The sequence below is a fragment of the Nelumbo nucifera genome, chromosome 8, assembly GCF_055504915.1.
Source record: "Nelumbo nucifera cultivar China Antique chromosome 8, China Antique-T2T, whole genome shotgun sequence".
Lineage (NCBI taxonomy): Eukaryota > Viridiplantae > Streptophyta > Magnoliopsida > Proteales > Nelumbonaceae > Nelumbo > Nelumbo nucifera.
The window spans coordinates 16,527,128-16,539,865 of NC_142656.1; the positions used below are offsets into that span (position 1 = coordinate 16,527,128).

At 35.1% G+C, this 12,738-nt stretch overlaps 1 protein-coding gene across 1 annotated transcript; it reads left to right on the top strand.

Moving 5' to 3' along the window:
- Positions 1-290: 290 nt before the first annotated feature.
- Positions 291-11,955, top strand: LOC104592531 (hydroxyproline O-galactosyltransferase HPGT3-like). Its single transcript, XM_010251950.3, has 12 exons — positions 291-695; positions 801-864; positions 981-1,030; positions 1,150-1,340; positions 1,762-1,822; positions 1,962-2,034; positions 7,276-7,399; positions 7,521-7,608; positions 8,894-8,944; positions 10,880-10,951; positions 11,155-11,267; positions 11,413-11,955. Exons 1-12 carry the CDS (start codon positions 550-552, stop codon positions 11,433-11,435), a joined length of 1,056 nt encoding a protein of 351 aa, XP_010250252.1. The 5' UTR covers positions 291-549; the 3' UTR covers positions 11,436-11,955.
- Positions 11,956-12,738: the final 783 nt, after the last annotated feature.

Consider the following 12,738-nt stretch of genomic DNA (forward strand, 5'->3'; position numbering starts at 1 on the left):
TTGTATCCAAACACAGCCTAAGCTTCTAAAACCATACATTTAAGTTCAATTTAACTAACAAACATTATTATGAGAGGTAAAATTATAAAAATACCCATATTCTGGTGAATAGTAAAAAAAAAAAAAGAGTCTAGATAAGGTGGAAAAAAGATGAATAATAGAAAAGAAAATCAGAAAATGGGCATTTTCGTAATTTTATGCTTCACCGTAAAGTTTGTTGAACAGAATTTAACTTAAATGCATGTTTATGAAAATTGAGGTATTAAAGTGGCACATTTGATTTGAAAGTTGAGGCCTAAAGTGAGACTACCCAAATTAAAGGGTACCTATTTGCAATTTACACAGAACTTTATTCTGCCGTTTCGATCTGCGGATGTCTGTCTGACCGGCCCCAGAAGTAACCACCGCGCTCAGAGACAAGAGTTGTCGGGGCTTTCTCTCCTCGTTTATTTTCCCTGATTAATTCAATTTCTAAATCTTAGAACCAAAATTTTGATTTCTTCACAGATCAATCGGTCGATCTCGTTTTTCCTCTGGAGAAATCTGTTAATGGATAACAGCCCCCCCTTCCGGGAGAGCTTAGCGACTACGATGAAGCACGAAAAGAAATGGAAGTCGAAATCGTTGCAGACGAGCAAAAGCTCACTCGTTATGGTCTTGTTGTCTTCCATCGCTTGGCTCTACATTGCTGGCCGGTCAGCTTGTCTTGTCTTCGTTCGTTAAATCTTCTTCTTCTTCTTCTGTTTATTGTTACTTGCAACCTAATTGTATGGATTCTCGTAAATCTATGAACGATTTAGGTTGTGGCAAGATGCAGAAAACAGAACCTTACTGGCCAACCTTCTTCAGAAGAAGTCTGCCCAGGTTCGTGTTGGTCCCGGTTTTGTTTTCTCTTTTTCAAAATTCGATTTAGTGGTTTCTTTTCTTCGTGATATCAAAAACCTTTCTTTATGTTCTTATTTATTTAATTTTTGTTGTAGACACCCAAAGTCCTCACAGTTGAGGATAAGCTAATGATCCTAGGATGCAAGTGAGTAGCTTTTTTGTTTTCATTTTTTTTGGTCAAATCACACATGTTTGAATGATATTTTTCTTTGTATAGTTTCGTATTGAATCCTTGCTTTATGATTTTGTTTGATTTATTTTCAGAGATTTGGCAAGGAGGACCGTGGAGGCTGAGATGGACTTGACGATGGCGAAGAGTCAAGGGTACTTAAGGAATCAGTTGCAGCAAAGTGGGTCTGGTTCTGGGCAAAAGCTTCTCGCCGTTATTGGGGTATATACTGGATTTGGTAGTCGCTTGACGCGGAACATATTCAGAAGCTCTTGGATGCCGAGAGGTCAGTTGGGATTGTTAATATTTTCTTTCTTTAATCTCCTTTCTCCTTTCTGAATTACAATTTGCAAAATTTCTGCCATAGAAATCAAAATTTTGAATATTATTTCGTCTCGTCTCGTCTCTCGTAGCATCGCTTTATACTTCCATTAGCCTTGCCGAAATTTCAACAATAGAAGCTTTACCTTAATATATCAGTTAGAAAAGAATTGTTTTTGCTGTTATTTTACTTATTATAAGGCCATAAACCAATGTTTGTCCCAGCTATCTGGAGTCTTGGGAGGGAACTTCAACTTCCTAGTAATCTTATCATTGTATTTTGAGTTCCAAATTTGATTTTTTATTTCAAATTGACTTAGGATTTTGAACAAACATTCTTCTATTAGTCGTTTTTTGGAATTTGATTTGATGGAGACTTGTTGCAGGTGACGCCTTGAAAAAACTTGAGGGCAGAGGGGTGGTGATACGATTCGTAATTGGTCGGAGGTTTTCTCCAACACTTAAAAACTGTGTTTTTTTTACTATTTTACACAATCCTCTTCATGTTTTATGGTTCCAGTTTATACATTGCTCCTTCTTCCTATTGATTATCCTGCATATTTGCTTGGATATTGGATATTGCCAGTGCTAATCGAGGTGATAGCTTAGATCGTAGTATTGATGAGGAAAATCGGCAGATGAAGGATTTCTTGATCCTTGTAAGTTGTTGAATATCAATTTTGGTGCTATTTAACTGTTCAGATCTTGTAACTTCGGCCACTTTATTGGATGTTGAATCATTTTATTATCATACTATGATACTTGTGCCTTTTTCTTTACTCGTTTGTTGATCTTTTTATTTTACTGTTGTCTGCAATTCTTATGGAAATTAAAGATGACTTTCCTGAATGGATTTTGGTTAGGTATCTTTCTTTTAATATCTATTAAAAAATGGTATCTTTCTTTTGATTTACAATTTGTCTTTAAATTTCTGCCTGTGACTTTTGGTCCCACTTGCTATTAGTAGTATAGGTAGAACCTCAGTTGCAACTGATGTATTTTAATTCCTTGTGCCTGTGGATCTATGCCATCTATTAAGGAGAAAATACATTGTTTATCCCTATCGCTGAATGTTCACGTACATGAGTCACAATGAAGAAGAGAAATTGTGTTAGCTTGAAAGTTGAAACTTGGCTACATTTTTGGTCAATATAATTAAGCTCCGTACTGAAGTAATTGCAAGCTTCCAAAAACAAACTGATAAGGAATAGTGTAATACACATGATGAGTGGACAAATTTATAAGAAGTTATTGAGAGAAGTAGGTAGTACTTCTATAATTAGGGTGAAAAGGAGTACAACTGGAAGAAGGTTAAATTGGGGTTTGGTCTGGGGTTGCTAGAAAAGTATTCAGGAGGTCAGAGGGTTTTGAGAAAATTAGAATGATACGTGGGAGTTACTGTGTTATCTTCTAAACCTTCCCTTCAGCATTGCTAGAGAAGTATTTGTTAAAAGTAATGTTCAATATATGTAGGGGTATACAGCATAGAAGGGATAAATAGGAATTTCTGAAAAAGATAACAATTCTATGTCTGGATCATATGACTAATGAAAAGACTTGTAGCCTTGGACTTGGTAAAGTGATCTACAAAATCATTGTCCTCCACAGGCATCTAGCTTAATGAGATGTTTTATAAGAGGACTAGGTCCTTGATTCACTAATGATATGAGAAATTTCAAAGTCAACCGTTCTCTTTCTCTTTATCTAACTAGTAGTGTTCTTTAAGGATTTTCAGTGAAACCTTCAAGCAGTAAAATTCAAATTCAGTGTTTTAAAAGGCGGGGGAGGCATACTTTTGGAGGCGTGTTTCTAGGCAAGGCGCCCCCAAAATGCCTTGAGGCGTATGCCAGAGTTGTGGATACCCCTGAGGTTTACGCCTCATATGCCTTTTGTACGAGGCATGCTAGATGCGTATGCCTCATGTGCCTCACGCACACCTCATGCAGAAAAGACAGAAAAAAAAAAGAAAAAAAAAAGAAAGGAGAGAAAAGAAAGGAAAGGAAGAGAAACGGGAGGGAAAGAAAAAGAAAGAAAGAAAGAAAGAGAGAAGGAAGAAAAGAAAAGGGAAGGGAAAAGAAGGAAAGAGAAAGGGAAAGTCGCTCGATTCTCTCGCTTGCCTCCGCTTCGACAAGATCCCCCTTTTTCAGCTAGTGCTATGCATCTTCATTCTTAATATAAAATATCTTTATTAAAAAAGAAAGTGAAAGACGAGATCCTCCTTCTTGTTCTTCCTCCTCATCCCCCTCCTCTTAAGGAAGCTTAAGCTTCCTTGTGTTTGGGAGGCTTATGCATCTTACGTTCTGAACTATGCCTTACGTCTCCAACTAGTGGAACCCCTTGCCTCATGCATCCAACCAAAAGGTAGTTTTGGTTCCTCACCTTGTTGGAGTCAGCATAATGGTTACATGAAATCTCATGTGACTGCCATGCTTTACAATAATGGCTATTTTGTTTATGTACTTTTAAAAGAGTAAAAAACCTTTGAAATTGCTGACTTTTCCTTTAACATAAATAAGTAATGATGACTTATTGGATTAAGACAGAGAGATCTAGAAGTCAAGAATAGAAATTCCTGTATAGTGATTATCAAAAGAATTCCCGTATAGTGGTTATCAAAAGAATTCCTGTATAGTGATGCCACTTTCTGAACCAAATTTTTGCGGAGTCCACAAGCTCTTAGTTAAGAATAGAAATTCCTGTATAGTGATTATCAAAAGAATTCCTGTATAGTGATGCTACTTTCTGAATCAATTTTTTTGCTGAGTCAACAAGCTCTTTAGGTTCCCCAAAGAATGTCAGAAAACAATGCCCCATTCTCCAACCATTTCTTTACATGGTCCGCAATATTTGCCCTATGCAGCAAGCCTGTCTATTTTCTGAAATTTAGCCTTGCCAGATGTGGAAGTGTTTTTTTTCTTTGGACTCATCTTAACATTCTTGTTTTCCTTTTATTGGTAATAATAATGATCAAGTACATGAAACCTTATGTTATAAATTTCATTTTCAGCAATTACATGGTCAACCATTTCTTTACATGGTCAGCAATATTAGTCCTATGCAACAAGCCTGTCTATTTTCTGAAATTTAGTCTTGTCAGATGTGGAAGTGTTTTTTTTCTGTGGACTCATCTTAACTTTCTTGTTTTCCTTTTATTGGTAATAATAATGATCAAGTACATGAAACCTTATGTTATAAATTTCATTTTCAGCAATTACATTTTCCATTTTATGAAAATTTTCATTGACATAATCTTGTTCTACATAAACCCACTTTTTAATTAAATTTTGAATACTTGTAAACAAACCAAAATTTTGGATGTGTTTCATAATATACAAAATAAACTGTACAGATGTGTCTATTTTTTGGTTTTCTAAAGTCACTTCTTCAGTTATATTATTGGTGTTCAAAACCAAAATACATATCCTTGTTATACAACATTAGCTGAACTATGAGTACCTTTGGTACTGGATAGGCTTTTACCTGAAACAGGTACCTGATAGGGAATAAGGTTAAGACAGAGAGTTGGAATAGAGCCCTTTATTTGATTCCTTTCTTGGCTTTCTGACAAGTATAACACTATTTTAAAGCTATATCAAAATCCTTCTTTAGGATTTGCTAATCGAATCACACTGCATCTCCACAAGAGCATTCACATAAGTAGCTATACTGCTACCCCAATGCTGCCATGTATTAGACAATAAAAAACCAATTCCATGGAATTAGTGACCTGCTTGCACACAAAATTTTGGAACTTACCTGTTACAAACATATACAGACTTTTAGAGCAAGAATCCTCTCTAATCAATGGATAATTCAGTTTGACCATCTGGTCCAGGTTGGTTTTAAAAAAATGGAGTTATAAATATGCACAATGATTATGCAATAAAACAGCATTCATGGATAGTGCTGTCAAGACAGAAGAGAATAATTGGAATCAGAAGGTTTTGTTGGGGTAGAGGGCAGTGATTTAAAAGGCATGCCTCAGGCGTGCCTAGGCACATTTTAAGGTAGGATCCTCACCCAGGTCTTAGGCGCAGCCCTTTCAAAAGGCACACATGCTTGGTGCGCCTGATGCGCCTCAGCCCAGGCTTGCGCCTTTTTAAAATTCTGCGCCTAACATTGACTTGTTTGGACTTTCCTCGAGGGGTGTGGCACAAAGGCGGTTCGTAGAATTAGGAATGTAATATGTTTTACATCACATTAGCTACTTTAAGTAATGCAATTGAGGGAAAAAAGAGATTGTGGGTTTTACATGCTTGAAAATGTTTTATATGTTTGATTTTATTTTTAAATTCACATTTGAATATTCTTTACATGTTATGTTTATGTATTTTAATTTTAGATAATAGGTTTTTTAAAACATTTATTTTAAAATTTAAATATATTTTATTAATATTATGTTTAATATTTTTTATTTTTTTGCATTTTTTTTGAATTTTTTGACATTTTTTTATTTTTTAGCTTTTTTTTCTTTAATTTTTGTTCCTTGCTTCAAAAAGGCGTGCGCCTCGCCTTGCACCTTAGGTGCAAATTGATCCCTGCGCCTTGCGCTTTTGACATTTGCACAACAGTGAGCATCATGGTTTTCCTCCAGAGTCTATTCAATGGGTAATTCAGTTCAACCATCTGGTCCAGGTTGGTTTTAAAAAACATGGCGTTGTAAACATACACCGTGTAGCTTATGCAATAAAAAGGCACTCATGCTCAATGCTGTCAAAACAAGAGAGTATAATTGGAATTAGAAAACTTGTTAGGGTAGATAGACATGATAGTGAGCATCATGGTTCCCCTCTCTAGTCAATGGAGAATTCAGTTCAATGATCTGGTCCAGGCAGTGTTTTAAAAGAGCAAGGCACAAAAAATGCGCAAGGGGCAATTTGCGCCTGAGGTGCAAGGTGTAAGGTGAGGTGTGTACCTTTTCAAAGCAATGTGCAAATACAAAAAAATGCCAAAAAAATTGAAAAAATATTAGCATGAAGAAGGTAAACATAAACTTAGATTTTAAAATAAATGTTTTCAAAAATCTATTATCTAAAATTAAAATACATAAATATAACATGTAAAATAAAACATATAAAACATTTTCAAGCATGTAAAGCCCACAATCTCCTTTTTTCCTCAATTGCATTACTTCAAATAGCTAATGTGATGTAAAACATCTTGCATTCCTGATATTACGAGCCACCTTTGCACCAATCCCCTCAAGGCAAGCTCAAACAAGTCCATGTAAGGTCTTAAACTCTTAATCCTTACACAAAAAAGATGATTTTATAATTTTTATTGCCTTCAAGAAGATATTTTTTTAGGATGAAAGGAAATGTTGTAAATGCCAATGACCGAGTAGTTGAGATGGTTACTTGACGGGATCAAACCCGCTTAACTGCAGGCTCTCTGTGGTATGGTCAGAGGACCTCACGTGCACCCTTCTCTGTCCCCACTCCCACCCCTTAAATACCCTATAATGTGTAACATGTAATACATAAAAAGGGAAATACTGTAATGTAAATGATGTTTGAAGTCTTGACTTAATTTATTCTTTCAGTTTTTCATGTGATTTTGAACTATTTATAGGATATCAGTCCATGAATTCTGTTATTGGAACCTTTATTGGTGCCAAAGTTGAACTTTTGATACTTTTATGCTATGAGATCCTAAAATCTGTTCATGCCCTAGCATACTGGTGTAAGATATGATACTTGTATGATACGATGCCGGATACTGCATGGATACATGTTGTACTTTATAGAATTAACACTTTTAAAATGTGTAAAATGGTATGTTTTACTACGTCATGAAATTATGTTTCATGAACTATGTTTCACTAAATGAAGTGGAACAGTTTATTTTTTCTAGTTCTGGGTAATCAAGTAGGAAATTTGATACACTACTATGATTATTAGGATGGTCATGAGGAGGCTCAAGAAGAGTTGCCAAAGAAAGCAAAGTTCTTCTTCAGTGCAGCAGTTGAAAATTGGGATGCAGAGTTCTATGTTAAAGTCGATGACAACTTCAACATTGACCTTGGTTAGGGTTCTACCTTGTGTATGTTTGAAGGATTTGTAAAATACAAAGAATTAAATATGCATATTATCTGTTTATTGTTTGATCTTCTTGATATGCTATTTACACTGTTCTTTTTTATCAGAGGGGTTGATTGAAATGCTTGAAACTCGCCGTGGTCAGGACAGTGCTTATATTGGGTGCATGAAGTCAGGGGATGTTATAAGTGATGAGTAATTTCTTCCCCCTCCTCCTCTCTTTCACCTTTGATAGACCTTAACATTTTTTTTATCAAAATGCTGCTGAAAACTATCTCCTCAGAAAAAAGAAAAGCTGAAAGCTGAAAACTATTTGTGAGTTATTGGGAGCATATATGTTCAGATTCTTTAAGTTGTTTCATATTAAATGCCTTGGATGATGTTTGTAGTGCATTTTTTATGTTCGTACTGAGTTTGATAACCTTTAGCTCCACACTTGTTATGTTTTATGATGGGTTAGTAGGATTGCTTCTGAAAATTCAATATAAAAGGAGTATTTTTTATAACATAGACAAGTGTGCACATTATGTGGTTTTAATGAAATTCATCAGTTAATTATGAAAAAAATGAAAACATAGAGACAAGTTTGCACATTATGTGGTTTTACACTCTTCACATGCTAGAAAAAGTTAGCACTTTTGCATTAATGCTCATTGCATTCTTTGTCCTTATCCATAGATAGATGAGATTGTGGTTGTTGTTACTTTGGAGTGAAACTGCAGAATTGGAGAAATTTTTTTTTTCTTATCCTGTAGAACTTTGAAAGCTGAACATGCTTTGTAAGTCATAGTTTTATTGAGAAGAACCTCAGAATTAACATTTATATAACAATGGCATATGATGGTATAAAGTGCTGACTGGTATAATGTTACAACTTGTGTAGCCTAGTGGGGAAAATTTTGTTGTATCTTACCGTGAAAACATCTCTTTTTGCAGGCTAACCACATATTTTTATCCCTTTTATTCCTTGGGTGCATGTTAGGGGCCAATACTATCACTTTGTAAGTACTTTAGTGGCTACCAAGGGGATAACACTTAATTAAGAGAAAACAAGAAAGAAATAACTAAGGTGGTCTCACTGATTTAAACCACAGTCCCTGGATCTGACATCTACAAAGTCAATTCTGAGTTGACTGAATTGAGTTCAGTGAAATGAAGTTCTTCTCATCCCAAGGTGCCCTCCCACCCAATAAATAAGGGATTAGAAAAACACTACATGGTATCTCTACTTTGATGTCTTTGTGGAGTGGTTGTGGATTTTCTTTCGATCTGTTTCTAGAAGCAACAATATCACAATGGGATAAAATTGCATGACCTTTTCTGCCAAAAAAATGCTACATCCTCTACCTCTGTGGACCTATCCATCTTTTTCATCCCCTATCATTCAACATCATATCAGTTACTTTGAAATTCTCTTTTACTTCAAGCAAAGTGTTCCTAAAGGTTAACCCTTTTAGTTTTTATTTTTATTTGATTTTAGGGGAAGGCCATGGTATGAACCAGAATGGTGGAAATTTGGAGATCAGAAGAAGTAAGTATCTGACTCATGGATGAGGACTACAAATGAGGGATTATTGCCTATATTTATTTTTTTCTTATAAGCTGTGGATTTGTTCTATGCTCCATTAGTACAGTGCATGATTTCTTTTAATTCTTTTATAGTTCTCTGATTTCTTAAGAAGTATTGCCCATAAAATTTGCATAATGATAGCATTTATTCATAACAGGAAAATTTGTCCAGCATTAGAAACATGTTTTTGGTAAAGCCAAAAAACACTGCTCAGAAATAGAAAAATCTGTTACTGTAAATATGCATAAGCATCACCTGGACTGATATGAAGGAGAAGAGAGTTGGGAGCAGTAAAGTCCACATCAATGTTGAGAATCAATTTCTATGTTACTCTGAAAGTAATTTGGTGTCCTTGATTGTCTTATAAATCATTTGGAATATGAGCAGTCTTTTGATGGCTAGTGAAGTCTGTGTTGATGCTAAATCTACCATGAAGATATGCTTTATAAAGTACTGGATAACATGGTCTAGCTTCCGAGCAACTAATTTGTTTTATTCTTCACCCACTCTGTTGGTATATTGACAAACTCACTTGTTGGTGCCCCCCACCCCCACCAAGAAATAAAAAGAAAAGAAAAAAGGCCTGAATGAAAGACTACCAGATGATAGGAAATGAAACAAATTTGGCTATTGGGATGACAAAGTGGCATTCATATTATTCTATTACTAAGTTGTAATGGAGAATCCTCTCTAAATTCTAGGCTGTTGAAGATTTAAGCTTGTACACCTCCCCTCCTTAATATATCCACCAATTTGATATTAAAACTTTAGTTTTGTTATAAATATAATCTTCACAATAATGTGATTTTAAAAGATTATGAACTCTGTCCTAGGGAAAGATGCATTTCATTGTATTTTACTTTGTTGGTTTTGGATTTGCTAATATGAAGGTGAAAAATGATGTTATGTTCTTTTTTATTGTTTCTTAACACTTAACCTTAATCCTAACTATGTGGGGTTGGCTACAACACTCTTTTCATGTCATTGTGCTCTTTCAAGAACCTTCTACTTGCACCGAATGACTCCTTACTTGTGCAGTCATTGGTTGCCTATGAACATCAATGAACCATCTCAATCATCTTTTCTTCATCTTGTCACTAACTGGGGCTAAACTTGAAGCTTCTGTAACTTTTGAAGCGCTCATTCTATGAATATATCTATGTTCTCTACTCTCTTTAAATCTCTTAAGATCCTCAATATTTATATTTGAACTCCCCACAAGTTTTTTCATTTACTAATAAGAAAAATCCCTCCATCTCTCCTTAATCTTATTATTTATTACAACTCCTTAATGAAATGCTAATGTGGAAGACAAAATTGCATCCCTTGCCTTATTATTTTGATAACTGACAACATGAATTTCAGTCATCAGAACCCTACTGTCCAAATAGAAAAAGAAAATGAATAAGTATCTGAGATGTCAATTATAAATCCATAGTTGTCACAAAGTAAACTCTGAACATTTACCCAGTACTTTCTTTTCATACATGACAATTTAAATCTTGTTTAACAATTATTATTCCCCAAACCGGAATTTCTGGAACTAGCCCATAAAAAATTTCTCATCTCTTTTAGTATTTTCATCCATTTCTACTTGAAGTGCATAGACACAAATAATTTTAATTGTCTTTTATCGTAGGACAAATAATTGGTGTATCCCCTTTCCTTTTGATCTATGATCTCATCTTTTAAAACCTTGTTTACTATTAGCCAATCCCATTTTTAATATTAACCTCTCCTGTGTATCAAAGTTTGTTTTCATTGATCTCTATAACCTTTTTTTTTTTTTCATTTTGTCTCTTGTGAACATGTTGTGCTAGTCTGTCTTCTTCTCAAATTTCTCTCTTATATTGTTGAATGCAATCCTTATTTCATTTATATTTTTGTTACTTTCAGGTATTTCAGACATGCAAGTGGTTCTCTACTTATACTATCTAAGAACTTGGCTAAATATATTAACATAAACAGGTAAGTGCTTAGGGTTCTTTACAAGCCTTATGATCATGGGTGCAAAGAGTGGACTTACTAAGGTCACTAAACCGATGAAGCATGAATTTGTGTTATTTCTCCATCTTTGGGACAGCAGTGGAAGTGTATAATAAACTTTAATATTCTTGTATGACTATAATCTATGTTTTCTTACATTCATTTCCCATATTTCCTATATGCAGCGTATCATTAAAGACATATTCTCATGATGATATATCTGTTGGATCATGGATGATGGGCCTGGAAGCAACTTACATTGATGATACTCGTCTTTGCTGCAGTGGCTATGGACAAGGTTGGTTTAATCATCTCTGGTTGTGTACTTTTCTGCTTGAAAGTACACTTCAATTGTCTTTCTCTTACGTGACTGCTTGTCGAATACACAGTTACAGGTGGAAACATCAAAATGTTGAACCTCATAATCTAATTATGTTTTGCAGACAAGTTGTGCTCCATGGCTTGAGCAGTGGATGATGCTCATCAAATTTTGGGGTGAATCTTCATTAATCAACATTCATGTCTTCTAACTTCTTAGTGGATGGTTCACTTGGGTCGTCAAGAAATTATAAATGAGATGTGTTTGGAATTCATAGCATTCATGTTCATGGCATGGACAAAAACAGCGAGGGGTTTATCAAAATCTACGAATTGGAGTCTATTTCCTTGGGAAAAGCAGTGGGAAAACAACGTTGTTTCATCTGGATGCTGGAGATGGTAGATTTTTTATGACGTCCTACCAAACTCCATATGGTGTTCTTGTATTGCAGGATTTATATATGCTCTCATCAAGTCAGAACCAGTAGAATTGCTACTCACAGAAGTAGTTTTAACTTTTAACATGCACAAAAAGTCAATATATCTGGATTCAACATTTTGCCATATAACTACTCACAGAAGTAGTTTTAACTTTTAACATACACAAAAAGTCGATATATCTGGATTCAACATTTTGCCATATAAGTAAGATTACTTTATGATCCAAATATTGGTGAATCATTGATTGGAGGTCTTGGGAGGAGCCGGGGAGGGAGGTATGGAACTGGTGTGAACCTTTGTCTGTATTGATTGCCCATGCATAAATGTTTGGTGGCCTCAGGGGACACTGATTTAACCAATCTGACGTTCACATTCACTTAACTTTGTGGCCAAATCGCTAGGCCAGGAGGCCCAGGACTATTGCTACTTTCAAGATTATCCGCAGGGGGATAATATAATATCTCATGTCCAGGATTTTGTGAATTTTGTAAAACTATAGTATAGTTTATTTGCCTAAACAAAAAAAAAAAAAAAAGAAATTTATAGGAGGGGAGTCTCAAAGGGATATTAGGGGTTAACTGAGAGATTTTCTGGATGGGGCATGTTTATGGCCATGCTTTTGTTTTTCCGGATATTAGTCTATCATTCACACACAGGTAGGGCTCCGATCCAACTGCCAAGATCACATCTCCATACCACAACGCCTCACAGCACATCTCCGCCGTGTATAATGATATTTCAAATACAGGGCGGGATGTGCTGTGGGCGTTGTGGGGAGTGTCATATCCATGGTTTTCACGTTGCTCTCATGTAGATCGTGAATCATGCTTTTCATTCTACTGTGTATTGTTGTGGCATTTTCTAATGAGTTAGTTGGAGTAAAAAAATATTATTGAATTAAGGAGCAAGTTTTTTTCTCCACAACCAGGTCCTTTGTGGAATGAGCTCACTTTTTTATGCCACAACAAATTAAGTGGGTACTGTTGCTTTTAGTTTTTATTTTTTTATTT